This window comes from Eleutherodactylus coqui, chromosome 5 (assembly GCF_035609145.1).
Source record: "Eleutherodactylus coqui strain aEleCoq1 chromosome 5, aEleCoq1.hap1, whole genome shotgun sequence".
NCBI lineage: Eukaryota > Metazoa > Chordata > Amphibia > Anura > Eleutherodactylidae > Eleutherodactylus > Eleutherodactylus coqui.
This window is the reverse complement of record NC_089841.1, coordinates 67,493,802-67,521,254: the sequence shown is the minus strand read 5'-3', so window position 1 is coordinate 67,521,254 and position 27,453 is coordinate 67,493,802. Positions and strand designations below refer to the sequence as shown.

At 42.3% G+C, this 27,453-nt stretch overlaps 1 protein-coding gene across 1 annotated transcript in view; it reads left to right on the top strand.

Moving 5' to 3' along the window:
* The window catches only part of KIF24 (kinesin family member 24), a 42,309-nt gene extending 15,229 nt beyond the window's left edge, over window positions 1-27,080 (top strand). The window contains exons 5-13 of the mRNA XM_066602663.1: window positions 1,746-1,961; window positions 2,454-2,541; window positions 3,204-3,325; window positions 5,131-5,236; window positions 7,147-7,218; window positions 8,774-8,883; window positions 9,648-11,696; window positions 11,953-12,046; window positions 26,759-27,080. Of these exons, the coding sequence (XP_066458760.1) occupies window positions 1,746-1,961; window positions 2,454-2,541; window positions 3,204-3,325; window positions 5,131-5,236; window positions 7,147-7,218; window positions 8,774-8,883; window positions 9,648-11,696; window positions 11,953-12,046; window positions 26,759-26,947 (3,046 nt within the window). The 3' untranslated portion in view covers window positions 26,948-27,080. The remainder of the gene's footprint in view (window positions 1-1,745; window positions 1,962-2,453; window positions 2,542-3,203; window positions 3,326-5,130; window positions 5,237-7,146; window positions 7,219-8,773; window positions 8,884-9,647; window positions 11,697-11,952; window positions 12,047-26,758) is intronic.
* The last annotated feature ends 373 nt before the right edge of the window (window positions 27,081-27,453 follow it).

Below are 27,453 nucleotides of genomic sequence, written 5' to 3'. Positions count from 1 at the left end.
TAACTGCAGTTTTTACATGCACAAAAACGTATAAGAATACCTCATAGATTTCTCTTGGCTTCTTACATAAAAATATGCGGTGAATCCCCATGTATCCTGTACATTGCATATTTACATGATCCCATTGACTACATTGCGAAATTTCGGTCCATAATATGGATCAAAATAAGACATTCTGCGTCTTTATTTATGTATTTAGATTTTACTGTTTTATTTTGTGAAAAACGCAGTTCTGAATACTCGAATGCAAATTAATAAGCTTTATGATCGTATAAAAAAATTATGCACGCAATACGGAGCACAAATACGCGTGTGAGAGTCCATGCGGTCATAGGGTTGTCAAGACTGGATACAATGGTAACTCTATGGCTGTGTAAAAGGAATCGGAATTCAGTGCTCTGCAGCAAAAAAAAGCAGAGCTCTAACCCTTATAAAGATACATTATGCAAAGCAGAATAATGTCCTTGCTTAGATTAAAGGAGAATTCTGAACTTTATAGTATATTCACGGGTTATACAATGAATGTCTGACCCACCTGGACCCCCATTCTCCACATACGTGTGTGTGTCCTAAAGGTGGGACCCACATTTATCTGACATTTATGGTATATCCTGTGGGTGCACCCCATACCCCTTAGAAAAGTAAACAGTAGGTGCACTTTAATTAGGTTGTCCAGGGAGAGGAAATAATATTCCAACGGTGTTGGAACTTATGGCTGGTTATGAAACCCCAAGTGATGTGGAATGGCCCTTCTTTTTCTAGTTACATCATCACATGGGGCTGGCTGTTTGGTTCATTTCAATAACTAAGCCAGTCTCTTTCTCTCTGCATCCACCATTATAGAGAAGGGGGCCGACTGAACAGCCAATCACCGACAAAGGAAGGGCCATACTATGTGACCTGGTATTGGAAGTGGACTGTAAGTGGATGTTCTCGCACCGTTGGACTGTGCAAATTTTTCCCCTTCCTTAATAACCCCTTTAAGGCCTAATGCCCACGGGCGGATTCTTGCTGCGGAATCCAGAGTGGGTGTTTACTTCCGGATTCTGCAGCAAATACCACCTACAGCATGCAATGCAAAAAAGATTCTTCATGCACACAAGCAGAAACAAGGGACTGCTTCCATTGAAGTCAATGGAAGCTGTACGACCCGCTGCGCATCTGCAGTTGACATTGTGAACAGGCTACAGATTCCATGGGAAAAGCAGGAGTTAAAAAAGAAATAAATAAATAAAACAAAATCAGTACTGCGCATGTCCAACGACGAGCCGTGCGGACCATCCGAAGTACAGAGAAGCCGGAAGAAGAGAAGTCCGCGCGGACGCCGCCTGCACACAGGTACGCAGGGTCACCCGCCGTGATCAGGGCTGAATCCTGCAGGCGGAATCCAGACCTGCTGTGTGCATGAGGCCTAAGTCTAAGGCCACGTTCATACTACATTCAGAACCCTGTATATGGCTTTGTCTCAATGGTTGAACGGCTCCATAGACTGCAGTTCGTAAAACAGACTAAAGCTGCAAAGCTTCGTTCTCCATTTTAGCCAACTTCCATTCAATTCCAGCATTTTGCAAGGCAGGATAACTTAGTCGGTAACCAGACTGCGCCTGGGTAGCCTAACCAACCAATGTACTTGGGATTTGTACCTCTAACCCTTCACAAGGTTCTATAGACATTTTTCCCAAATGCTCCTTGTCGCCCCTGTTGCGTCGTTTGACCATATTAACATTGATTAATCCTTTTTTCAGGGGAAACGCCACGTGTTTTGCTTACGGTCAGACAGGAGCGGGTAAAACATACACCATGATCGGCATCCCGAAAAATCCTGGACTGTATGCCTTAGCTGCGAAAGACATCTTCCAGCAACTGGAGAGTAATCAGCAGAAAAAAGACCATTCTGTTTGGATCAGTTTTTATGAGATCTACTGTGGACAGCTGTATGACTTGCTGAATGGAAGGAAGAGGTTAGTTCGTCCCCGAGAGAGGCTGCTGTCTTCTGTAATGCGGTAATGTACCTGTAAAAAAACAGGTGGCACCTGGGATGTATGAAGGGCAGTCGCCCCACGATCTCCCTTGTACATGTCCTGCATCTGCACTATAACACTATGGGGCCATCACTAAGGGGTTAAAGCACCTTTAACCAGAATAGGGAAATGCTAGCAAAACTACCTCTGCTCGTCGGGGACTTGGCACCACAATGGATGCTATTTAATATCAAACTAGGTAAGCCTTTGCAACTGACCAACTGTAGCAACTGATTACCAGGCAGCTTTCACGGTGAGGAGATAAATTGCGCACCGTTGTTTGGCATAAGGTAGATTTTTGTAACTGGGATTGATCACCCAAGATTTGTGCAATCCGAGTATCGGCGTACTATTAGTGCAGGCCCCCAGTGGATTTACTATATCTCTGTCTCTGTAATCATTTTCATGACCCTTTGCCTTGTCTTCCCTCAGACTCTACGCTAGAGAAGATGGTAAACACGTTGTACAGGTCGTGGGGCTGCGAGAAGTACAAGTTAGTAGTGTGGATTTCCTGCTAGAGGTAAGTAGTGGATCTGGTGTATCTGCTCGTTGATCTTAGAAAAAGGGAAAAGACTGGCTGCTGATTTCTTGAGTGGCTCGAATATGATGTTTCCAGCAGGACCCAAGATTTTATATTGGGGCTCCTTCACACAAATGTGTGGTGACAGCATATTATGTGCGTGGGTTTCGCATGCATAATACGATGTACCAACCTACCATAGGCTCCCATGTCACTGCTCACACATACTACATGCTGTAACGATCACAGCATGTCCAAGATTGACGGCATGCAGCAAGTATGCAATAGTAATAGGTATGCGACCGCCTGATACAGGCAGCACACAGCGAATTGCGCTTGTGTGAAGCCGCCCTAACACGGAGTCTAGAACGTTCCATGTATACATTTGTAAAATATGCAATGTTGTATTACATATATATAATGTTTACTTCTTTGTGTACTTTACATTGTATTAAGGAAATTGGTGAAAGAAATCTACCTGTTGGTCGGAGGCACTCTTAACCAGCACCTCTCCGAAACATCGATACCTCTGCTTTATTGTTGACATAAAGTACTGTCTATTATAATGTTTGAGTGATTTCTAGAGCAGCCAGGTTCATAATAACTTAGTATACTATCTTGAGCTGTGACCAGTAACTCCTCCATTCCGTTTTGTACCTCAGATGATCGTGAGGGGCAGCAGAGAGCGCAGCACTGGGGCTACAGGGGTGAATTCTGACTCTTCTCGCTCGCATGCTGTCATTCAGATCCAGATCAAAGATGCTGGGAAACGTAAACTCGGCAGGTGAGATGATCACAGGTTGTGCAATCTCCTGTTTTGCGTTTAACCTCTTAATGAAACGCCCTATTTTAGAACTAAGGACGTGACAATCTTTTGGGATTTTCATCTCCACGTTTCAAAAAGCTGTAACTTTTTACTTTTCTGTCAACATAGCTGTAAGTGCTTGTTTCACAGAATGGTAGAGTTGGAAGGGACCTCCAGGGTCATCGGGTCCAACCCCCTGCTCAGTGCAGGATTCACCAAATCATCCCAGACAGATATTTGTCCAGCCTTTGTTTGAAGACTCCCATTGAAGGAGAACTCACCACCTCCTGTGGTAACCTGTTCCACTCATTGATCCCCCTCACTGTCAAAGTTTTTTTCTAATATCTAATTTGTGTCTCCTCCCTTTCAGTTTCATCCCATTGCTTCTAGCCTTTCCTTGTACAAATGAGAATAGGGCTGATCCCCTGCAGTGTGACAGCCCTGCGGATATTTGTAGACAGCTATTAAGTCTCCTCTCAGCCTTCTTTTTTGCAAGCTAAGCATTCCCAGATCCTTTAACCGTTCCTCATAGGATATGATTTGCAGACCGCTCACCATCTTGGTAACTCTTCTCTGAACTTGCTCCAGTTTGTCTGTCTTTTTTTTTTAAACTGGGGTGCCCAGAACTGGACCCAGTATTCCAGATGAGGTCTGTTTGTTGCATGGTGAGCTCTAGTTTTTATTTGTAACGTTTTGGTGCACATATAGTGTATTGTATAAGTTTTAAAAAAAAATTTTTGGAGGGCAGGGAGAAAAAACACATGAAATCTGTCACTGTAAATTTATTTTAAAAAAATTATGACATTCACCATATGGTACAAATTACTTTTGTTTATTGCAGGTTGGTATGATTTACAATTTAGTATTTTTTAATTGTGTTTGCCATGCAGAATAAAAAAATTTCAATTTATTGCATGGGTCGCTACAGATGCGGTGATGATACCAGATGTATGGCTTTTTCAATTTACTTTATTTATTTTTTTAAAAAGGGAAGAGAGCACAAAAAAGGTGGTCTTTTTACATCTGCTTATTTTTTCACCATCTTTTACATTCTTTTAGGAGACTTGAACCTGCATTCTTGTGATTGCTCAGATGATACACTGCAGTACGGAAGTATGGGTTTGCCTTGCCAGCACTTGCAATAGCAGACTTGGAGGCCACTTTTAGGTATCCAGTTGCCTTGGCAACCCATCAGTCCTCCACGATTTAATGGCGGAAAACTGATGTCAACAAAGAGGAAGTGCCCTCTCTGTTAACTTCATCCATGCCACGATTAATGTTGATCACGGCATGTAATGGGTTAATAGTGACACCAAGCCTTGCTGTTGGATTGGGAGGCTGGCTGTCAGTCACAGCTGGCTCTCCCTGCAGATGCCACAGGCTCAGCTGCTGAGCCAGTGCTAGCCATAGGACGTAATTATACATCTCTGCGGCTGTGTCAGTGAAGACTTCAGGACAGGAAGGGGTTGTTAAAAAAAAGTAAAGAAAAATAAAAGGCGCTTCTCTCTAATGGTGGTAGCCAGAATGTTATCATATAACTCTATAACTTTGTGGAGGGAAGCAGGGGTTTTGGAATTCTGCTTCAGAAAAATGACTGATCCCTGTAAAGATAGATAGATAGATAGATAGATAGATATAGATAAAAAAATTTAAATGGTGCCATTCATGTCCAAATAAATAACTACACCACCACAAGAACTAGGAGTATAGTAGATGGATTAAATGTTAGTTTCTAGCTGATGCTTACTGCTTTGATGTATTTTTTCTTTATGTTTCCACTCCAGAATGTCCTTCATTGATTTAGCTGGAAGCGAAAGGGCATCCGATGCTCGGGAATCGGATAAACAAACCAAGATGGAAGGAGCGGAAATAAACCAGAGCCTCCTAGCAGTAAGTGTGCATCACCATGTAGAGTTCAGCTATGGTTACAGATGGGGTTACCTTTCACTTGTTCTATCTAAAACCACATTCAAGGAATACTTTTACCTGAAACTGAACATTTTGAACATCATGTGTCCTCCATAGAGACACCTTAGGAGATATATAGATATTAGAGATAAGCGAGCGTACTCGGAAAAGCACTACTCGCTCGAGTAATTTGCTTTATCCGAGTATCGCTGTACTCGTCCCTGAAGATTCAGGTGCCGCTGCGGCTGACAGGTGAGTCGCAGGGGAGAGCGGGCGGGAGAGAGGGAGAGAAAGATCTCCCCTCCGTTCCTCCCCGCTCTCCCCTGCAGCTCCCCGCTCCGTGCCGGCACCCGAATCTTCAGGGACGAGCGGGGAGATACTCAGATAAAGCAAATTACTCGAGCGAGTAGTGCTTTTCCGAGTACGCTCGCTCATCTCTAATAGATATATATATTAATTATACACACATACGTGTGTGTGTGTGTGTGTATATATGTGTATATATGTGTGTGTGTGTATGTGTATATGTGTATATGTGTGTGTGTGTATATATATATATATATATATATATATATATATATATATATATGTGTGTATATGTATATATATATATGTATATATATATATATATTAGTTACATTACACACAGCAGATTTTCTGCAGAAATCCATGTGCTTGCTGCTGTGTGACTATACCCTAAATATACATATACTTCTCTGTGACTAATAGATGATATCTAGAATGGTGATGCTTACTCTATTAACCCGTTCGTGACCGCACACTGCAAATTTATGTCACTGCTGCCTGAGCTCTGTGCAGCAGCAATGTAAATTTATGTTCTGTGAGCGGGCAATCGCGGCCCCACACAGCAGGTAAAACACCCGATGATGTCATCAGTGACGGCCAATCACAGCACTGCCCAGGAAAGTTTTTACTTTGTAACAAACTTTCCTAGCATTTCAGTGCTTTAATTGCGTTGCAGTGCTGAAAAATCTTTCCTGGCATGTGAGTGCTGAAAAATCTGCACCAATTCTGCTATGTGTAAAACATACCCTTATATTAAGACATTTATGACATTAATTAGTAATTGCATACATTTAATTTAATAATCAATACCGTGTATATAAATGAAAAAAATATTTAGTTTTGAACTTTCATTTATGTTTGTCAGAATTTTAAAAATTAATGTTTAAATAGTAAGCCTCCAAAATTGCTCAAAAATATGCAGAATTTTCCAAACGTGCTTTCAAGATAGAATAAATAAATGAAATAGATACCTGATTAGTATAATATGTATGTAAACATTTGACATTCTGCGGTTCAAAAACTACAATTTTTATAAATTTCCTCCAATTTGATGCTTTTAATAAATTATATCATGCAATCCTATGTGGCAAAAAAAACCCCCCAAGATCAATATTACTTGGATGTCTAAAACCTTTTACAGAGATATTCTCTATTTAAGGGCTTATTCAGACGACCGTATATCGGCTGGGTTTTCACGCCCGGCCGATATACGGCGTCCCTCTCTGCAGGGGTAGGAGGCTGGAGGAGGCTGAAAGAGCAGGGAGCAGTAAGCAGTGCACTGAGCTCCCGCCTCCTCTCCGCCCCTGGCCACTATTTGCAATGGGTGGAGGCGGGATGGGGTGTGAGAGGACCGCACAGTTATCCGGGCGAGATTTCCTGGGACAGATTATCAGTTCCACCATATATGATGCATACTGGCCACCTTCTTTGAGAAGAGCCCCTAGAAAACCACTTTTCAATGCAATTTTGGTTGTTTGCCTTAAAGAGGTGTCACTGTATAACCTATGAGGTATTGCTGGTTATTGGCCTGCTGCGGGATATCTCACAGTATTACTTCTATATAATCGTCTACTGTTCTTTCGCAGTTGAAGGAGTGTATACGAGCGTTGGATCAGGAGCAAGCCCATACACCTTTCAGGCAGAGCAAATTGACCCAGGTAGGAACAGTCCCCTGGCTCCAGCAAATGTGTGATTAAAAAGCTGCAATGAGGCTTTCCTGGAGGTTCTCTGATGGTTCATGTTTCTGTATTCTTGCTGAAATTCACCAGAAGAGCATATCCTTACCCTACCTAAAATTCTTCATTTTTCACATCTTGGCTGCCATCACTGTTTGCAGGCTGAAGTCATAACCTTTGACATCGAATTGATGTAATGTAGTAATTCTATTCATTTTAATTGCTCTATTGATTATACATATAGATTAGATTATTTTAGCACCCCTTGTGATCAAATTATGTGAGCCCATCTGCCACAAGGCGAGATTGCACGGATGCATCCATACACTACACAGTAAGAGACCTGTCTTCTTCAGGTGAGAGATGACTACTCCTGTTCGTTAAAGGCTATTTTTAAGAACACGGAAAGTATGAAAAAATACTAGCTATTAGGAACAACAAAATACCCAATTATGAGGCTTCTTGGTCACTATGGACTAACTACTACAATAGGATGACAGAATGATAGGCAACCCTGCAGATTGGGGAACTAGTCACCCCTTAAGAGGATAAGGAAAACTAGTATTTAACTACTTTGACACTTTGGAGTTAAAAAGAAAAAAAATAGAAAACACTGTTTTTAAAAGAGATTGTCCGGTTACTGGACAACATGCCCCCCTGTGCTAAAATGAGAAGCCGTACTTACCTGTCCCCTGGCACTGCGATCCAGTGCTGCAGTCCTCCTGTGGTTCCCGCACTTATTGTGACAGCTGTAACGTCCCTGCTTGCTCTCCTGCCATCAGTGCTCACATCCTGAGCATCGTGATGCCAGTAGTTTGGGAACATGATGCTGCAGTGGTCATCTCCCTTCTGGTGACAGCAGCAGCAGGGAACAGGTAAGTACTGCTCCACTTTTTATTTTAGCATAGGGGGCATGTTGTCCAGTAACTGGACAACCCCCTTAATTAGCTTGTTCATAGGTATCATGCATTGTTATGGCAGGTGGGTTCACACAGGGTGATGAAAACATACACTAAAAGCCTCAAATTTAAAGGTGTAGTTAAAAAAATGGCAGTAATCAAATTTAAAATAGAAACATTACATGTTTGCATACATCTTAGCGACCTTAGCATTTGGTTTTGCATAGCAGTGGCGGCATATGTCTATGTACCCTTCTAGAAGTGTTAACTTTTTTTTTTTGCATCCAAAATGCCATGTCTCATACCTCTTTGGCTATCACTTACTGCCATGTGATGAAATCATCCCGGTCACATGATGTGACGCCACATATCACCTTATAGAGAGAACATGGGGGTTGTGTGGCAGTGGAGCAGAATTTACTTTTGCATTTTATGATCATCACCTCTTCGTGGTAGGACTCCAACAACCCTTTAAAAATCACAGTTATAATAGGTAATCTGCATATGGTGCATCTACAGATAAATGACTGCATAGGATGGTTTGCCCTGTAATGAGTGCGTACCTGAGTGTTCAGCCACTAGGAGGCATTTATGATAAACACAAGCACTCCTCAATGGTCTCATTATCTCACCTACAGGTGCTGAAAGATTCTTTTATTGGAAACTCAAAGACCTGCATGATTGCCAATATATCCCCAAGTCATATTGCTACTGAGCACACACTGAACACTTTGCGCTATGCAGATAGGTGAGTAGTCATATTCTGTTGGAAAGAGATAGGTTAGCTTCAGACTCTTTATAAGAAATGGTATCAGCTTGAGACGCTACTATTAGTATGCCATGCACTGGTCTTAGGTTTGCTCTCAATGCACAAGAGACATCTGAACTGCATCTAGTAGCACCTGCCATGAAACCAGTTGGTTTTCACCAGCCTCCAGCAGGTCTAGAATTTGCAAGTGAAACAGCAAGTTGGCTCTAAAGCTGCACAAGACCTGTGTGACTGTCGCAATTTCAGATGAGTGCCACTCTCCTCTACTAGGCAATATACATATGTACATACACCGATATAGTGCTATATAAATCTAGTGAATGCTCACGGCTTTACACAGCATGTCATCGGGCTGTCCTACCGGACGTTTGGGCCAGATTCCTGCTGAGAGCTTTGTCAATTACAATATGTAGCATTCGCTGTAAGAACTCCGTTTTCTTAGTTTCTTTGTCTTTTAAAACTAATTAAAGGTCTGCTGGAGACTAGTGATGGTTGCAGTTGGTTTCACAATAATATGGGGCCATGATGGGCTGCCTGAAAGTCTCTTGTGCATTTATGGGAAACCTGCGACCTTAACGCTAAAAGGGAGATTAGTGGCTGCTGGAAGTTCCGAATGATGTCACTTTGCACAAATGAGATATTACTAACTTTTTATGTACTTGCACTTTCTGTAAATTTGTGCAAAAAAAAAAAACACTTAAAGCATAGGTACTACCACCAAAAATGTATGTCTTGTTTTCTAGAGTAAAGGAACTGAAAAAAGGAATGAAATGCACTACATCCTGCATCGGTCGAAGCAGAGCTGCTCCATGTGTGTCTCCGAAACGAGGTCAAAATTCTTCATCTGTCTTGGGTGAAAAAGTCTCTCCGAAGAAAGTAAAACTGGGGCTTTCAAACGCCTCCCCTAATATCGTAAAGCACAAGTTGTGTCCATCGGTTTTTCACCCATCTAATGTCCCCTTGTCATCCACACCAAAAATCTGCGCAAAGCAAAATATAGGGGGTAGAGACTGCAAAGCCCAAAACTGGCTGACTCTTACTACTCCTGTCAAGGGTACAATAAAGACTGGTAGAAAGAACCAGGAAAACAAGGATAAGATCCCAACCCCCAGGAATCTTCACAGTATTAAGCCAGACATGGGCAATGAACCTAAAGATGATTGCAAGCGGCAGTCTTTGCAAAGAGTACAAGCTGTGCAGCCTGTCCAAAAACAAATAGTCTCCAGAAGTGGGATGCTTACAGATATGAAGGCAAGGTTGTGGGATACTACTGATGATCCCAATTGCAGAAAGACTACTGGTGTTTATAGGGATCTTCCAGAGCAGAAAGCAAGAGAAGAACACTTGAGATACTATCACCAGCAGATTCAGCACCCTCCCATCCTTCAGAAACTTCACTATCAACCACTTGAAAAAGTTTTGGACCAGTATAAACCACAAGAGATCACAGTGGGTCATCTTAGGAGCTCTGCAACACAATGTGAAGGAACTACAGTAGAAGATCCTGATGACAGTGACTTTAGCGAAGACTCCTTTTCCTTTACTTCCAACCGTAAAAAAGGAAGGAAAGGAGATCTGGTTCGAGAAAGAATTTCTTTTTTTCTTCACCAGAGTACACCAAGCTTAGACATCAGAAAGAGATCAGGACAAGGACTCCACCATCCTTTGTGGAGTTCTAAAGAAGAACCCACCAGTACTCGAGACTCCTCCAATATCAGCAATACTCCAGAAAAGCCATATGCATCTCAGGAAGACGTAGAAAACCAGAAAAAGACAAAACAATTGCCTGTGTCTCACAAGTCAAGTACTGACTTTAATCCATTACAGGAGAGGTGTAGTCAAACTGTTCCTTTACATGGCTCTCCAACAACAGGACCCAAGTTGTTCGAAGGAAGAAGTCCAGACACAAATACCTCATGTGAGTCAGCAATGATGGCTCCGCTCACTGTGTCACTGTTAAAGGATAACTGGTCACTAGAATCTACACATAACTTTGAGGTACATGAACTCTCTAAAGTTGATGATAAATCAATTAGTTCAACTTCAGATAAAGCATTGGGTGTTGAAGCACACATGGAGGATCAGTCTGTTGAGAAGAACCTATCAAATCTTGTCAAGAAAATGCTTCGGTATAATGAGAGCTTACGCATCGAGAACTCCCAACACAGAGGTAAGGAGTGGTTCCCAGACAGTAGCTATGAATCAAAGTCTAGTTCAGCTGGTTCTCCACAGTTCTGGATGCAATCAGGTTTGTCAGAAAACAGCTCTCCTAGACCTGGCCATAGAGCACATTCACCAGCCTCTGGGAAAAAGGCCTCCTCCAGAATTAACGATTCGTTTTTAGATTTTTCTCATCCTAGTTGTGGGGATCAGACCAGCCATCATTATGATGCAGATACCGAGGACAGTGGTGCAAATGTAAGAAGTCATGTTATACCAACTCAATCGCTGCTGTTTGGTCAGAAAAAAACAGAAGATACACTTGAGGTTACCAAAGAATGTGACTGCAATAAGGTCTCTAACTCCTCACCGTCCAGTATTGGTCCTCTTCATTCTAGTTTGATGGACTCTGAAGACTCCTTCAAGCTGCCCTTAAGAGACAGAGAACTGGAGCATCTTAAAAATAAACTTATGAACTGTATATTTGCCCACTGTGGTGCTAAGGAGAACCAAATACCAAAATGTTCCCCCATCCAAGATGATCGAAGTCAAAGAACAACGCCAACCTCAAGTAACTCATTACAATCATCCAATGTCACAAATCAACAAGTGAAGGCTCTTGACAAGTCTCAGTAAGTAAAGTTGGTGCTTATGATGATAAATTCGGGAGGCCAGGGATGTAATTTATTAGTCATTCAACACTGATGCCATGAATGGATATAGAATAAGTCATTAGATACACCATTCTTCTATAGAAGCGTGCAAACCAAGCTAACCAACTCTTGGTGAGATCAGAAGATTTGGATTTCTAGGTACCCTAATATGTTAAAAGCCCTTCGCTGGTCATCTCCAGCCCTTGTATTAACCTTCATGGATTTCTCTTTTCAGACAGGTCATCATTCAAGCACATTGCAAACAGATAAATGATATGTTGGCTCTGAGCTCGCAGGAGGAAATGCTGCTTAATCACACGTCCAGTTCAGTGAGTGTGCTCTTTGATACCTTGTATTTAACACCTTGTCATCCGCCATACAGGTACTGCTGATATCATTGTATAGAGCAGACGTGGCACCCCAGCCTGCGATATACACAGTTTATGGCGGCTGTCTCTGATTGAACTGCCAGGGATCAGAGATAACTCTAATCGTGGTAGTTAGAACGGATAGTGGCATCTAAAGTTTTGACAGCAGTATTTAAAAGGCCCAATAGAGGAGGGGGCTCTGTGTCACCTGAACGGCTCGCCTGCAATAAGTTCGTGGGTGACCATTCAGCTGTCATGGTCCCCAGGGCTGCCATGTATTTTTGTCCATTTAGTCATACCTGTGGCAGGGCTTAGTAGAATGGCTGCAAACATATAATATATTGCAATACTGAAGTACTGTACTATATTATATATGGGATTAGACGATTGGTAGTTCAAGTCCCCAATGAGCCCTTCACAGAAATAGACAACCCTTTAAAATAATAATTTTATTTGAAAATTTTAAATAGAGGGCTATAGAACAGACAAACCATATGAAGGTAACCCTATAGGCGTATAGAGGAAATAAACCAGAGGAGCAACTCAAAGATTAAAAACCCAATGGGTCTGACGGAATATGTTAATGCCCCTTACCTCTCATCCACCAAGGGAAATCCCAAGTATAAAACAGACACCGATAACAGCTGTTGGGTTTGCTGGGATGCCTCTAGATTATATCAGAGGAGTACAAAACAAAGCCCCTCGTGTTTTAGTGAAAGGCCGAGTTGGAGCGGGAAAACCCCCAGAGACAGATAGAATAATGGGGGTAAGCTGGTTCAAAATGGGCATCTACACCATAACAGATTTATCTAAATATTAGATACTGGACCGGTGCATATTCCGAATCAGAGGATTGCTCCAATAGGGTCATTCCGTGTCAGTTCAACCAACGCTCCCGGTCGACCATCTCAGATTTCAATGAAACTTTGCACAAAGATAGACCCTGACCCTAAACTAAGATAGCCAGCATATTAGGCTTCAAAGTGCTTTGGTTCACGAGCTGCAGGTCTTTATCTAGGGGGTTGTCTTGTGATTACAACGCGCAACCTGAAAAAACTGTCGATTTCAATCCATTGCCAAGCCAGTTCCAATGACTCTAGAGCAATGAAACTTCACACAGTAGGAGAACTTTTGGTGCTGAATCCAGCTAAGCTACTCAGACTGCCACTCTTATCATTCTGCCACCATTGCATGTCAAAGTAGCTGAAAAATTCTATCGCGCAAAATAAAACTCATATTTTAAGCAGTAATAACTCATAATCAATGCAATCCAACTCAGCTATGGCGACGTGGAATGGCTGGTGTGCGGCGGCGTGGGCGTGTCCGCCCGTACTCATCCACCTCTCGTGCAGTAGTGGGGGAGCTGACTTGTTGCGCTTCCTTTCTGCTCGTTTTTCACTTCATCTTTGCTGGTGCACAATCAGTCACTTGTAAACTAGAGTTATTTATTACACAAATGCTAGCCTTAGATAATCTTAGTATCCAATATGGATAGATGCTAAATAAGCCCAGTGATCACTGTAATATACCACAATCATTATGCAACACTCAATGATATTCTGACCATCTTAGGCCAAAGCTTGTGGCTCACCTGAACTCGCCTTCCAATTTTTGATCACATAAGTTTCTTGAGCACAAAAAGTTGTCTCATTCCAAAAATAATTTACCTTCTCATGATTTCTAAACTAATTATACATCCATGCAAAACTTAGACTTATTTTATTATTTGACCTCCGCGAGTGCATAGGACTTTCACTGACATTGATATTTTCCCATCTAGAAGGTCTGGGAACAAAATGAAAAACATCGGATCTTGTAGAGCAAAAAATTCTCTTCCAAATAGAACAAAAATGAAAGAAAAATAAAAATGGAGTACATTCCGATTTTCGCCTTTGAAAAAGGGAAAAATTTGCATAAAACAGTTTTTTGCCATTTTTGACTCATTGTATCTTAAGAGCTATGCATCTTTTTGGGTCCATAATGTGAATAATGAGAACCATTTCTATGGAGTACACATTGATAAATTCATAGCTGAGTTATGAGGGATGGGCTTTTTGTTAAAATACAGTTGGACCCCAGGCTTTCTATCCACTAATATGGACATGGGCCTATGGCTTAAAGGGGTTGTCCCGGTTTTTTTTTTTTTTCAATAGCCCCCCCGTTCGGCGCGAGACAAACCCGATGCAGGGGTTAAAAATAAAAACCAGACAGTGCTTACCTGAATCCCCGCGCTCCGGTGACTTCTTACTTACCTTGTGAAGATGGCCGCCGGGATCTTCTCCCTCGGTGGACCGCAGCTCTTCTGTGCGGTCCATTGCTGATTCCAGCCTCCTGATTGGCTGGAATCGGCACGTGACGGGGCAGAGCTACGAGGAGCCGCTCTCCGGCACGAGCGGCCCCATTGAGAAAAGCAGAAGACCGGACTGCGCAAGCGCGTCTAATCGGGCGATTAGACGCTGAAATTAGACGGCACCATGGAGACGAGGACGCTAGCAACGGAACAGGTAAGTGAATAACTTCTGTTTGGCTCATATTTAATGCACAATGTACATTACAAAGTGCATTAATATGGCCATACAGAAGTGTATACCCCCACTTGCTTTCCGGGACAACCCCTTTAATGAAGCCAATAGTGTTCTCTGAAAAGGATTTTCATCCCCAGTCTCTGTTCGCCTCTGTGTAGTATTAAAAAAAAAAAAGGCTTTAAACAACTCGCCGCAATATATCGTGCATACATAAGCTCATGGTGGGAGGTACAAGGCCTACAAAAATACCTGGAACACCAGATTGTTCCTCGAGTCTTATGCATACCCTTTTTGTCACCTGTCAGGAGCCGTGCATCAGACTTTATGGCGAGGTGGGAAAAAGAAGCAACTGAGGGCTCTTTGCGATTCATGAAGTTATTATGGAAGGAGGAAAATCCACCTTTTGATAGTAATTCTCGTGTTTTCTCTGAGGCTATTGGGAAAACAAAAAAACTTCTCACATTCTGAATTTACTTGTAAAAAATTTTTCTTTTTTTTCCTCAAAGATAGAGAGATATACGCTATATATTAACGAGAGGAAGCACATCCAATTCTCCAAAAATGTACAGTATTTCAGATGTAACAAAGCATATAAGGATGTTAGATAAAGATCTGAAACCGAGTGTGACCAGTCTAATGCTGATGCCTCTAGGAGGGATAGACCTTTGCCTTCTACCCATAGACACCGGGGTTTTTCCTTCGGTCACAATCGAGGGAGAAGACAATCTACTTCAGATGGTGGATTTTTTTTAGGCCAACCTATCGCACATTACCTCCTCCGAGATCACAGGGAACAGACGGGGGAAGGCTTTGGGGTCAAAAACATAAATAGATCTATGTTTACTCCTTGTCCTGTCACCTCTACCCAAGATACCACCAGGAATGACAATATAGATGACATGCACATTCTAAATTTGTCTAAGAGTCTTGTCTGAGGGGAAAATTGGCATTCTGAGGAGGGGACTGTCCTTCGTCCTAATTACTAATTTTGATAGGCTTGTGTGGACCGAGGACATCTCCTCCTCCGTGCGCAAGAAAGTTTTATTTTTTTCAATTTGCGACAGGAATAAAAGCAGCTGGTTTTGGTCTTCAGGTCAGCGATTTACCAGAGCTTAAATTATGGGAGGATCTATATAATGAGGGGCAAAGACCTATCGGGTAGGACCATTCACGGACTTAAAATTAAGGAGTGTGAAGAACCCTCAACCTATCCAGTGTCCCCATATAGACCTTTTCAAAAAGATGGTACTCCCTGCCCTTAAGAACAGACAGTGTAATCTTACTCCTCTGGAACTTGCCTCTTTGATTAGAATTTCACGGTCTGACTGAAGTGTTTTCAAACCATCTGACAAAGAAGGTAATATAGTGCTAATGGACCATGAGGCATATGTAAAAATCTGTATGAACATTCTTGATGATCAGTCCACCTTTAGAAGACTTGATTCAGATACAACTTTTTTTTCTTAGGACTGTTAAAGAGATTCTATCAAGAACAAAAGATATGGGATGTATTAGCACAAATGAATACCAATTTATGTTTTCTACACATCCTCAGATTGCTACCTTCTATAGCCTCCCAAAAATCCATAAGGGGACTAATCCACTCAAGGGTAGCGCAATAGTATCTGGAATTGGTCTCTCAAAATGCAAGGGTCTATATTGACAAAATCTTATGTCCATTTGTGACATCTCTTATGTCGTATACTAGGGATACAACAATTGTCCTCCGACATCTGGAGGGAATCTGTATAGAGTCACACGTCATCTTAGCCAGTCTGGATATTGAGGCCTTATACAGCTCAATCCAACACCAAGGGGGACTGTGGGCAGTTCTTGTTTTTTTGTTTTTGGGGGTTTTTTTTGACAGAGAGGTTGAGTTTCATCAACCTAATCAATTTGTAGACTTTTTTTTTTTCTTTCTAAACACAAATTTACCTTTCTATCCCTCCTGTATTCCTAATAGTTATGTCAGCATGAAACCTCACATATATCATGGTAGGCGACCATTCGTTAGATTAACACATGTCCTTAGAAGTAAAGAGTCTTTTTTCCCTTGATATCTTGTGGTGTGACCCCCTTCTTCCAGAGAACATGGTGAGTCAGCCTGTAAAAATTTAGCAAGCACATTTATCTACAACCCATCGCTTCAGCGCAGGCTGAAGGCTGGGGCAACGCTATAATCTAGTAGTCACCCGTTAGTCTTCGGTTTGCCACTCCAGGTGTACTCGACCATTTCCCCCATATCTTGTCATATAAGGGCTAGCATTTCTTTTAAGATGTATCCCTTTTTTCCAAGGGTAACAGATAATTTACTTTAGTTTTATATTGTACAAGAACGTCTAGAATTTTTTCCTCACCCATGACTATTTTTTATATAATGGGCATTTCTTCCACCAGTTCAGGGGTACAGCTATGGGGAGCTCTTGTGCTCCCTCATACGCAAATCTGTACCTGGGCTGGTAGGAGGAAAAATTTGTTTTCTCTGAGAACTCGTTCTTGTGGACTGATAAAATTATTTTATGGCTGCACTAAATAGACGATGTATTGATACTATGGGCAGACACTGCATTTTCCTTTCACGAATTTGTTAAGCATTTAAACACTGAAGGCCCATTTACACTGAAAGATGATCACTGGAAATTTGCTCAAATGGTAGTTTGAGTGACAGTTTTAAGCAATCACTTTGGTAGTTAATTAGCAAACCTTTGCTTTATGCAAAGAGTTTATTAGCATGTAAATGAAGGCTCCTGCCCTATGCAGATAACAGCAGGAGCACTGTTATCTATCTGCAAACAGCTGCTTTGTTCTCTGAGCTGTCAGTGGTATTCCTCTGATAACTCAGAGCGGTATCCCACGAAGAACTCAGCATGCGGCACTTATAAGGCTAATCGCTGACTTTAAGCTTCTTTAAAGTCAGCAATAACCGAAAAGTGCACAATGAGTGCACAGTTACAACAATTATCACTCAAAAGATGGCTTTTGAGCGATAATCGTTGTCTAAATGGGCCTCACTGCTTTTGAGAGTAACACCTGAAATAGAGGAGACATTCATAGTTTTTGGGGTTTTTTTGTTTTTGTTTTTTTATTTAATCAAGAATATCCAAAAAGGCAATGAGCGTAATTTGTCATCTACGTTGTACCGTAAACCCACATCTACCACAACTTGCTGCCTTGGGAAAATAACAATCCATACTCCCTTAGAAAGGACATGCCTAAGGGGCAGTTTCTTCCTGTTAGAAGAAACTGCTCGAGTGAATCCGACTTCCTTAGAGTGCTCTAAAAAGCGAAACAGATTTTTGAGAAGAGACTACCCCTCTGAGGCAGTGGATCAAGCATATAATTTTGCATCAGAATAAATGACTGATCTCCTAGTACCGCGCACACTGGAGCCGAAGGAGACATTTGGGATAATTGGTACGTTTGACAGTGGAGCAGCTCGGGTCCGTACAATCTTTAAAAAAGGACTGGGCTATACTTCAGAAAGATCCCGATAGAGTTGGTACCTAAATGTTTGGCTATTACATTTTGCCATGGCAGGAATATCGGAGGTAGAATAATTAAACGCCAACTGACATTACATTCTCCTAATCGTATGGGGTTGTTCAATTCCAAATTGGTTGGTATCTTTCCAAGTCCCACCTTTTTGAGATTCCATCTATAAAAACAAACATGGCAGAACAGGGAATGATCAATTGCCGCCCCTCAAACATTTATATGGCGTGCTGTTCTTACTCCCTAAATTACCTGGACAAGACCTCCCAGCAATTTATGAGGATTCCAATATCCGAGTTGGACACACAGTTTGCCATACATATGCGGCAGTACCATGGTGGTGATACAACATATTGAAGTTATCCGTACTTATGAGAGACGAGGCAACGTTGATAAGAAGTTGCTCTGGGAAGAAGCTGCCTGGATATATAGGATTCATTCTGTTATACTTGATGGTCAAAATGAAAGACTTTCCTTTACCTGATTTTTCTAATTCCATTGCTGCACCAGTTTGAATGATGTGATCAAAGCTCTATTGGGAGGTTCCCTTTATCTGGGCTATATATAGACAAGACAGACTAAAACGGATAGCATTTCATCTGTCAGTCCACCATCAAGGCTGATGGAGTTCCTGTTTTATTATTTTGTTGTGTGGTTAGAGGATTGGCTCTGGCCTGATTTTGGACTTTAGTTCCATTTAGTTTGTACCCAAGTTGCTTAGGCTCTGCGACCTACTTTGCGTTTAGAAGTCCTTTCATCTGGACATTGTTTTTCCCAGGTCTTGACTAGTAATAACCATCTAAGGGTGGGTTCACACGAGCGTGTTTTTGTGCGTACTTAGGTGCGTACATACGTGCGCACCTAGGTACGAGCAAAAACACGCGTGAACACAGCTGCGTGCTTGTTGTCAATCGAACCGCGGCTGCTGCCGGCCCCCCTGCATTCTTTTTCAGGGAAGGGCTTTACATATAAGCCTTTCCCTGAAAAAGAAACATTTTAGTGAAAAAAAAACGGTTACCTCTCCGCCGCTGCCGTGACCCTCTCGGGCATGAAGAAAATAGTGTCCAAAAAAAAAAAGTGCTTCAGCCAATCACAGTTAGAGCTATCAGCAGGCGGGGATTTTAAACCCCCGGCTGCTGATAGCTCAGAACTCCAGAGCCGAGGACAGCTGCAGAAGCTGCGGCTGAGCCCTGGCAGGTGAGCATTTTTTATTTATTTATTTATTTTTTGGACACTATTTTAACAGGCTTTTCAGGGAAGGGCTTATGAAGCCCTTCCCTAAAAAGCCATTGATGGCTGCCGGGGCTCAGCGGTGACTTTTGCCGCTGTCCCCGGGTCTGTAGATCTCAGCTATCAGCATGTGGGGATTTAAAATTCCTGGCTGCTTATAGCTGAGAACTACTGAGCCGGAGACAGCGCCAGAAGTCGCGGCTGAGCCCCGGCAGCTGAAGGGAAGTATGTTTTTTTTTTTTTTCCTTCTTTTCCTACAGTACTTTTCTTGGATTTTCAGGAAAGGGCTTATGTTTAAAGCCCTTCCCTGAAATCCAATGACGAGGATGCCAGCAGCAGGATTCTCTACCGCAGCTGTCATGTGTGACAGCTGCGGTTGAGAATTGAAGAATTCCTCTGCTGCAACTCCGCATGCGGCAGATGTGTTCTTCATGCCCGCGGGGGTCACGGCAGAGGCGGAGAGGTAAGTATTTTTTTTTTTTTTTTTTTACACTAAAATGTTTTTTTTCAGAGAAGGGCTTATATGTAAAGCCCTTGCCTGAAAAAGAATGCAGGGGTGCCGACAGAGCATTGTTTTCAGATACGCACCTGCAAAGTATGGACATGTGAACACACCACAGGGAATGCACTGTTGCCAATAGAAGCGTAGGCACGCACAAAAAGACTCGAGGAACAATCTGGTGTTCCAGGTATTTTTGTAGGCCTTGTACCTCCCACCATGAGCTTATGTATGCACGATATATTGCGGCGAGTTGTTTAAAGCCTTTTTTTTTAATATTACACAGAGACGAACAGAGACTGGGGATGAAAATCCTTTTCAGAGAACACTATTGGCTTCATTAAGCCATAGGCTCATGTCCATATTAGTGGATAGAAAGCCTGCCATAATATACTGCAGCAGAGGGGTTCAATTGTATTTTAACAAAAAGCCCATCCCTCTCCCCTTAACATATCCTAGGGTTTCTGAGCACAGAATATATCATGTAGCTGTGTCTGATGTCATTGCGCTGAAGCGCTTGAGATCTCCACCCCTGGTGATGCCCCTTGTTTTTTTTCCAAGTGCAAGACGCGGAACGTGGATGCATCTGACGTCATCACTGTAATGTGTCAGATCTCCTCTCCCTATGTTGCTTTTTAGGTCATCGGACGTACCTCTAGAGAGTAGAGACTCAAGCTGGACGTGTCCAATAGATTCTACCCTATACCTGTGATGTGGGCACAAGCATCTGGGTTGCTATGATCACCCGGGTTTTTTTCATCATCAGAGGTATGATCTTCCCATATGGTTGCCACTCCTCTTGATGGTTAACATATGTGTGGCTGCACCAGATTGGATGATGTGATCAAGGCTCTATTGAGCGGTTCCCTTCAGCTGAGCTAGATATGGGTAAGGCAGACCTAAACACATACCATTTCATCCGTCAGTCCACCATCAAGGCTGATGGAGTTCCTGTTTATTATTTTGTTGTGTGGTTAGGGGATTGTCTGGTCCGATTTTGGACTTTTCTACCACTATCTTTGGACTTTAGTTCCATTTAGTTTGTACCCAAGTCACTTAGGATCTGTGATTTTATGTGGACATTGTTTTTCCCAAGTCTTGACTAGTAATACGCAGCTAAGGGGTCTTTACTAGCTATAGACTATTTGGGTCTTACTGCAATTTCTCCTGTTTTGGGGGGAAATTTAATTTGGAATGTAACCTGACAGTCATTTCAGTATTGGGTTCCTGATGAATTGGTTTATTTCCAAGGAAACGTGTCGAACCATTTAATAGAACCGAATTGGAATTTGAATAGAACCAGTATTAGATCTTAAGCAGAATTTGGATCTGAAGCAGTATTAGAAGAACCAGTAGAAGAAAACAGAGTCTGAACTAGAATCCAAATCAACTTTAATCATAACTAAAATCCTATTCAGTTTTCATAAGAATTTCCCTCTACAATATTGTGAGATTGACTACTATTCTAATCAGACAGCGACTATCATAGTCCCAACTGATGCGGAATAGTGGACTGTGCATCCCTTCCAATAAGTACCAAAATATCTGTTGGAGCAATCCTCTTCTCTAAATCTTAGATACTGGACCAGTGCATATCCTAAATCAGTCTATTGTGGTGTAGCTGCCCATTCTGAGCCAGCCTACACCCATTATTCTACTTGTCTCTGGGGTTTTCACGCTTCGACTGGGCCTCACTAAAACATTAGCTTTTTTTTTTTTTTTTTTGTACTCTAAAATATTATAGAGGCATCCCACCAAACCCAACAGCTGTTATCGGTGTCTGTTTTATACGTGGGATTTCCCTTGGTGGATGAGAGGTAAGGGGCATTAACAAACTCCGATTCAGACCCATTGGGTTTTTGATCTTTGAGTTGCTCCTCTGTTTATTTCTTCTATACGCCTATAGGGTTACCTTCGTACGGTTAGTCTAATCTATAGCCCTCTTTTTAAACATTTTAAATAAATTATTTTAAAGGGCCTATTCCTGTGAAGGGCCTGCAAGAAAAAAAAATGCAATTGCACTTTTTTTTTTTTTTTTACTATTTCAGACTACTTGGAAATTTTCTAATATATTATATGATGTGAAGAAAAAAATATTTTTCTGAAAATGACAATGAAAAAGCTGTAGTGGAAAGGGGTTACAATTTTAGAGGAGGACGTCCACAGGCTTGCAATGACAATCGCACTTCCACTGCTGCATTAATCTAGAACGATGATAACCACTTAGATTTTTTTTTGTTTCAAAGAAAATCCCCTTTGCGATAAAATACCTTATTTTTATCTGACGTAGATGCCATTTATAGTTGATGATCACAATGTGAAAAGCAAAAACCGAAACAAAATTTCAGGTCCTGAACGAGTTAATTTATTTATTTATTTTTTTAAGTGCTTGGAATTTAATTAAAAGGTATAATTTAAGATCCTGGCGTTCCTAGCGGCTAAACCCTGCTTAGAACACAGGTGCGTCTTTGGATTTTTCCAGAAACGGCGCTACTCTTGTTCATAAGTCGTGTCTGGTATTACAGCAAAGCTTTTATTTACTGCTTAAGGACATGGCCTATTTTGAGCTTAAGGACGCAACGATTTTTGGCGGATTTTTATCTCCATTTTGCAAAAGTCATAACTTCTTTACTTTTCCGTTGACGCGGCCGTATAACGGCTTGTTTTTTGTGTGGTGAGTTGTAGTTTTTAATGGTGCAATTTTTGGGTACATAGACTGTATTGTAAAACTTTTATTATTATTATATTTTTTTTTTTTTTTTTTGATGATCGCAGGGAGAGAACGCATCAATTCTGCCATAGGTTTTTTTTTTTGTTTTTTTTTAACAGCGTTAATCATGCAGCATAAATGACACAATCCATTTTTTCTGCGCGTCGGCACGGTTACGATACCAAAAGTCTAACTTTTTTTTAGGTTTTTCCACTTTTCTGCAATAAAAACCCTTTTTTTGTAATTTTCTTTTTCTAAATCGCTGCATTCAAAGTCATGTAACTTTTTTTTATTTTTCAATGGACGGAGCTATGTGAGGGCTTATTTTTTGCGAGGCGAGCTGTAGTTTTTATTGGTACCATTTTGGTGTACATACGCTTTTTTGATCACTTATTGCATTTTTTAGGGAGGCAAACCGCTAAAAATTAGCATTTTGCCTCTGTTTTTTAGCTTTTTTAAACACTTTTTTTCGTGCAGAATCAAAAGCATGTGCAACTTATTGTACGCGCCGTTACAGACACGACAATACCAAATATGTGGGATTTTAATTTTACTTTTTTATGCTAATATGAGAGCACAAAGTTTGTTTTTTTTTTTACATTTTTTCTTTTTTGTATATTTTTCTTATCTTTGCTTTTACACTATGTGCCCCTCTGGGGGACTTATAGCACAGCACTGATGATCGCTGTGATAAGGCATTGCAGGGCTACTGTCTTGCAATGCCTTATCGCTTATTACTGCGATCATAGGCAATGGCAATACAGGACACCGGTATCTGGTGTCCTGTTGGCATGACAACCAGCCGGGCTGTCTGCGATTATATTGCGAGAGCCCAGCAACTTCACAGAGGGACCATGCTCCCTCTGTGAACCTTTCCCATACAGAGATCTCAATAGTTCGTGGCAGGGAAGGAATTAACGGTGAGGGGCGCATGCAGCGGGAGGCTGGCTGGCTATGAATGACAGCCGACTCCCGCGAGCTCACTTATGATCTCGCGCGATCCCCAGGATGTAAGTTTACGCACTGTTGCGGGAAGTACCCCGCTGCCAGGACATAAACTTATGCCCTGGAGTGGGAAGGGGTTAAAGGGCTTGTCATGGCTCGTCTGAAGGGAATGGCTACAGGGGGCATGGCGAGCCGCAGCTGTAGGGCAGGTGAAACAGCCACCTGAATATTAGTTATACTATTTTCGAGGGGATTCTGAGAGACGCCATCGATGAGCACCTCAAGGAAATTAAGGGAATAACTCCTCACCAGCATGGATTCATGAAGGGTCGCTCATGTCAGACAAATCTGATCAGTTTCTATGATGAAGTAAGCTCTAAGCTGGACCAGGGAGAGTCTATTGATCTTGTATATCTGGACTTCTCTAAAGCCTTTGACACCGTGCCACATAATAGGCTAATATACAAAATGAGGCAGCTCGGACTGGGCGAAAACGTGTGTATCTGGGTAAGGAACTGGCTCAGAGATAGAAAGCAGAGGGTTGTAATAAACGGTTCGTACTCTGATTGGACCACAGTCGCTAGCGGGGTGCCACAGGGTTCAGTATTAGGCCCCACTCTGTTCAACATATTTATCAATGACCTGATAGAGGGGCTGCACAGCAAAATATCAATATTTGCAGATGACACAAAATTATACAATATACCGTAATTAATGCAACGGAGGACAATGTGCGGCTACAAACGGACCTAGATAAGCTGGGGGCTTGGGCAGAAAAATGGCAAATGAAGTTCAATGTTGAAAAATGTAAGACTATGCACATGGGCAGGAGAAACGGATGTCACCAATATTCACTTAATGGGGTACCGCTGGGGAAAAGTGATATGGAAAAGGATCTAGGGGTATTAGTGGATAATAGACTAAACTGGAGTAACCAATGCCAGTCAGCTGCTGCAAAGGCAAATAAAGTCTTGGGGTGCATTAAAAGAGGTATAGGGGCGAAGGACGAGAACATTATCCTTCCATTATATAAGGCACTTGTCAGGCCTCACATGGAATACTGCGTACAATTCTGGACACCGGTGCTCAGGAAAGATGTCTCCGTGCTTGAGGGGGTTCAAAGAAGGGCAACTAAACTAATACATGGAATGACGGGACTGGAATATCCAGAGAGGCTATCCAAATTGGGACTATTTACTCTAGAAAAAAGGTTAAGAGGCGACCAAATAACCATGTATAAGTACATGAGGGGACAACACATGGATCTCTCCCACGATCTGTTTACACCCAGGACCACGACGGTAACAAGAGGACATCCGCTACGATTAGAGGAAAGTAGGTTTCATCACCAACACAGAAAGGGGTTCTTTACTGTAAGAGCAGTTAGACTGTGGAACTCTCTTCCGGAGGAAGTGGTGATGGCAAAATCCATAGAGGAGTTTAAAAGGGGACTTGATGTCTTTCTGGAGAAGGATATTACAGGATATATATATATTAGGTTAAGTGTCAATCCTGGTATATAGGCAGGTAGGAACTATTAGGGGTTGATCCAGGGAACAGTCTGATTGCCATTAGGGAGTCGGGAAGGAATTTTTCCCCCAAAAGGGCTAATTGGCTTCTGGCCTTGGGGGGTTTTTTTTTTGCCTTCCTCTGGATCAACACAGTAGGATAGACAGGCTGGACTAGATGGACAATGTCTTCATTCGGCCTTACATACTATGTTACAGAAAATGGCACCACTGAGGCCTCTTTCGCATGGCGCCCTTTTTTTTGCCTCCCATTGCTGGTTGCGGACAAGGGGCGGAAGCTTAGCTCCACTCTGTCAGCCAGCAATGGGAGGCAGGATGGGGCTTCGCTCCAGCCCTGTCTCCTGCCACTGCATACAGCCAGAGGGGAGGAGAGAGGAAGTGATCCGGAGAGGGAACGGGCAACGAGATGGTCGCTTCGGCATATATGCGTCTCAATGGGCACACGTTAGATTTGTGCGCCCGTTCACAAGTTTTTAATCCTCAGATCGTAGCGTAGATCAGCCGGCCGTGAAAACTGCCGCCGATATACGCTTGTGGGAATAAAGCCTGAGTCTGGTAAAATAATAAAGGGACTATTGCAATTGTGATTAGTAATATCCTAGGGAAAAAACAGCTGTCTGTCCATGGATTCTGGCTTTGGCTTAAATCCCCAGGACAGTGGTACCTCGGGATGCGAGTGCCTCAGCTTGCGAGTTTTTTGACTTGCAAGCAGGCTCTCTCCTGAATTTTTGCTCTGATTTACAAGCAAAAACTTAGGATACGAGCCTGCTGGCAAGTCAAAAAACTCGCAAGCTGAGGCTCAGGGATTGGGGGGAGAGAAAGAGGAATCTCTACTTACTGGTCGCCGGCATTTCGTCCTCGCGATTGTCTGCGGCGCTGTTGCACACTCCTCCACACAGAGCATTGCTTTCAGAGCAAAAATTCAGGAGAGAGCCTACTTGCAAGTCAAAAAACCAATCGGAGCTTAACTTGTTGGAGACAGGGCATTCAAGCCTCGCATCCAGAAAGCAATGCTCTGTGTTGGTGTGGAGGAGGGAGCGGCGCAGATCAGGCACTGCTGGCAATAGGGGAGTGTTGTGGGTTTTTGTTCTATTTGGTTAGTTTTCCCATTGAAATGCGTTTCAATGCATTTCAACGGGGAAAAGTGCTTTGACACTTATGATCTCTGTCTCGGTATGGATTAAACGCATATGTCAAGGCACCACTGTGCTTGTAAAAGTCTACCATTGACTTGTAGGAATGCTGCTGCCTTCCATCTTCCCATTTCCCCCCCCCCCCTAGAGGAGAATGCATGGTCTTATAAGTTTCCTCACTGCTCTCTTTAAGCATAAACGATACCAGTCCTGACCCATATCTCCAGATATGTAAAATGCAACAAATTTTTCAAGATGTGTGACATTTGATAACTTTGTTCCCTTTTTTAAAGCTTTGCAATCCAATTTTGGATTCAGGGTTTCCTAGGTTGCTTTCTCTTTCTGCCACTTTACAATGGCACCATCTGCTGGCTAGAGCCAGTACAGCAGTATGTGACATGCCAGAGAGGCCCCTTCCCCGACAAGAGCAGCCAGTAATATACAGTAAGAATACCCTGCTGGACGTCTTACTACATGAAAGCTGTACAGGCTTCAATTAGAATGTTGGAAGATGTCAGACAGTGGGTTGGAAAGGGTTAAACTGGAGAAACCTATTGCCAGAAAAGTAAATTCTTCTGATGAATACCCTCCGTCTCTATCTTGTCTACAGGATTTTCAAGAATACGTGAAAAAGCTTGATGAGCTCCTGGCCCTCAAGTGTAAACACATAGAGAGCCTGAGAGCTCAGCTGGAACGGTTCCTAGATCGCAAACCTGCAGAATTGTCGGCTCTGTCGTCCTCCCTCCAGGAAAGAAATCCACAGAAGCCGGACGATTGTCTCTGCTGCTCGACAACATAACGGTAATGCAGGAACCTTTATCACCAGCCGCTCCTATATTATAGGATATCCTAGAACGGCAGAGGAATTGTAATAATGAGCTGCATCCATGTGCAGTCTGGTTAATCCTGCAATAAAGCAAACTCTTAAACGGCATGGGTTTTTTTTTTACGACAACCAGGACAATGACTGGAGGAAAAGGGACAATAAAAGTAAATTAAAGAATAAAGGGTTCTTAATACTGTAAAGGAGATGCTTGATATCCTTCACCATATTCTATTCAAGATGGTGGATATTGTGCTCATAAACCTGCAATTTGAAGAATCAGCCAAAAATAGCACATACTGCAATTTTTCTGTCTGACTTCTGGTCCGAGTGGAAAATCACCCATGTATATAAACCCATAGAAGATGCCTGAGTAAAGAACCAGCTAAGTTCCAAACATCGCTGTGAACACGTTTCTCGCTGGCGTAAATACAGCCAGGGATGAAATCAGTCTGAGAAAATCAGGCAGACATCGCACTTGT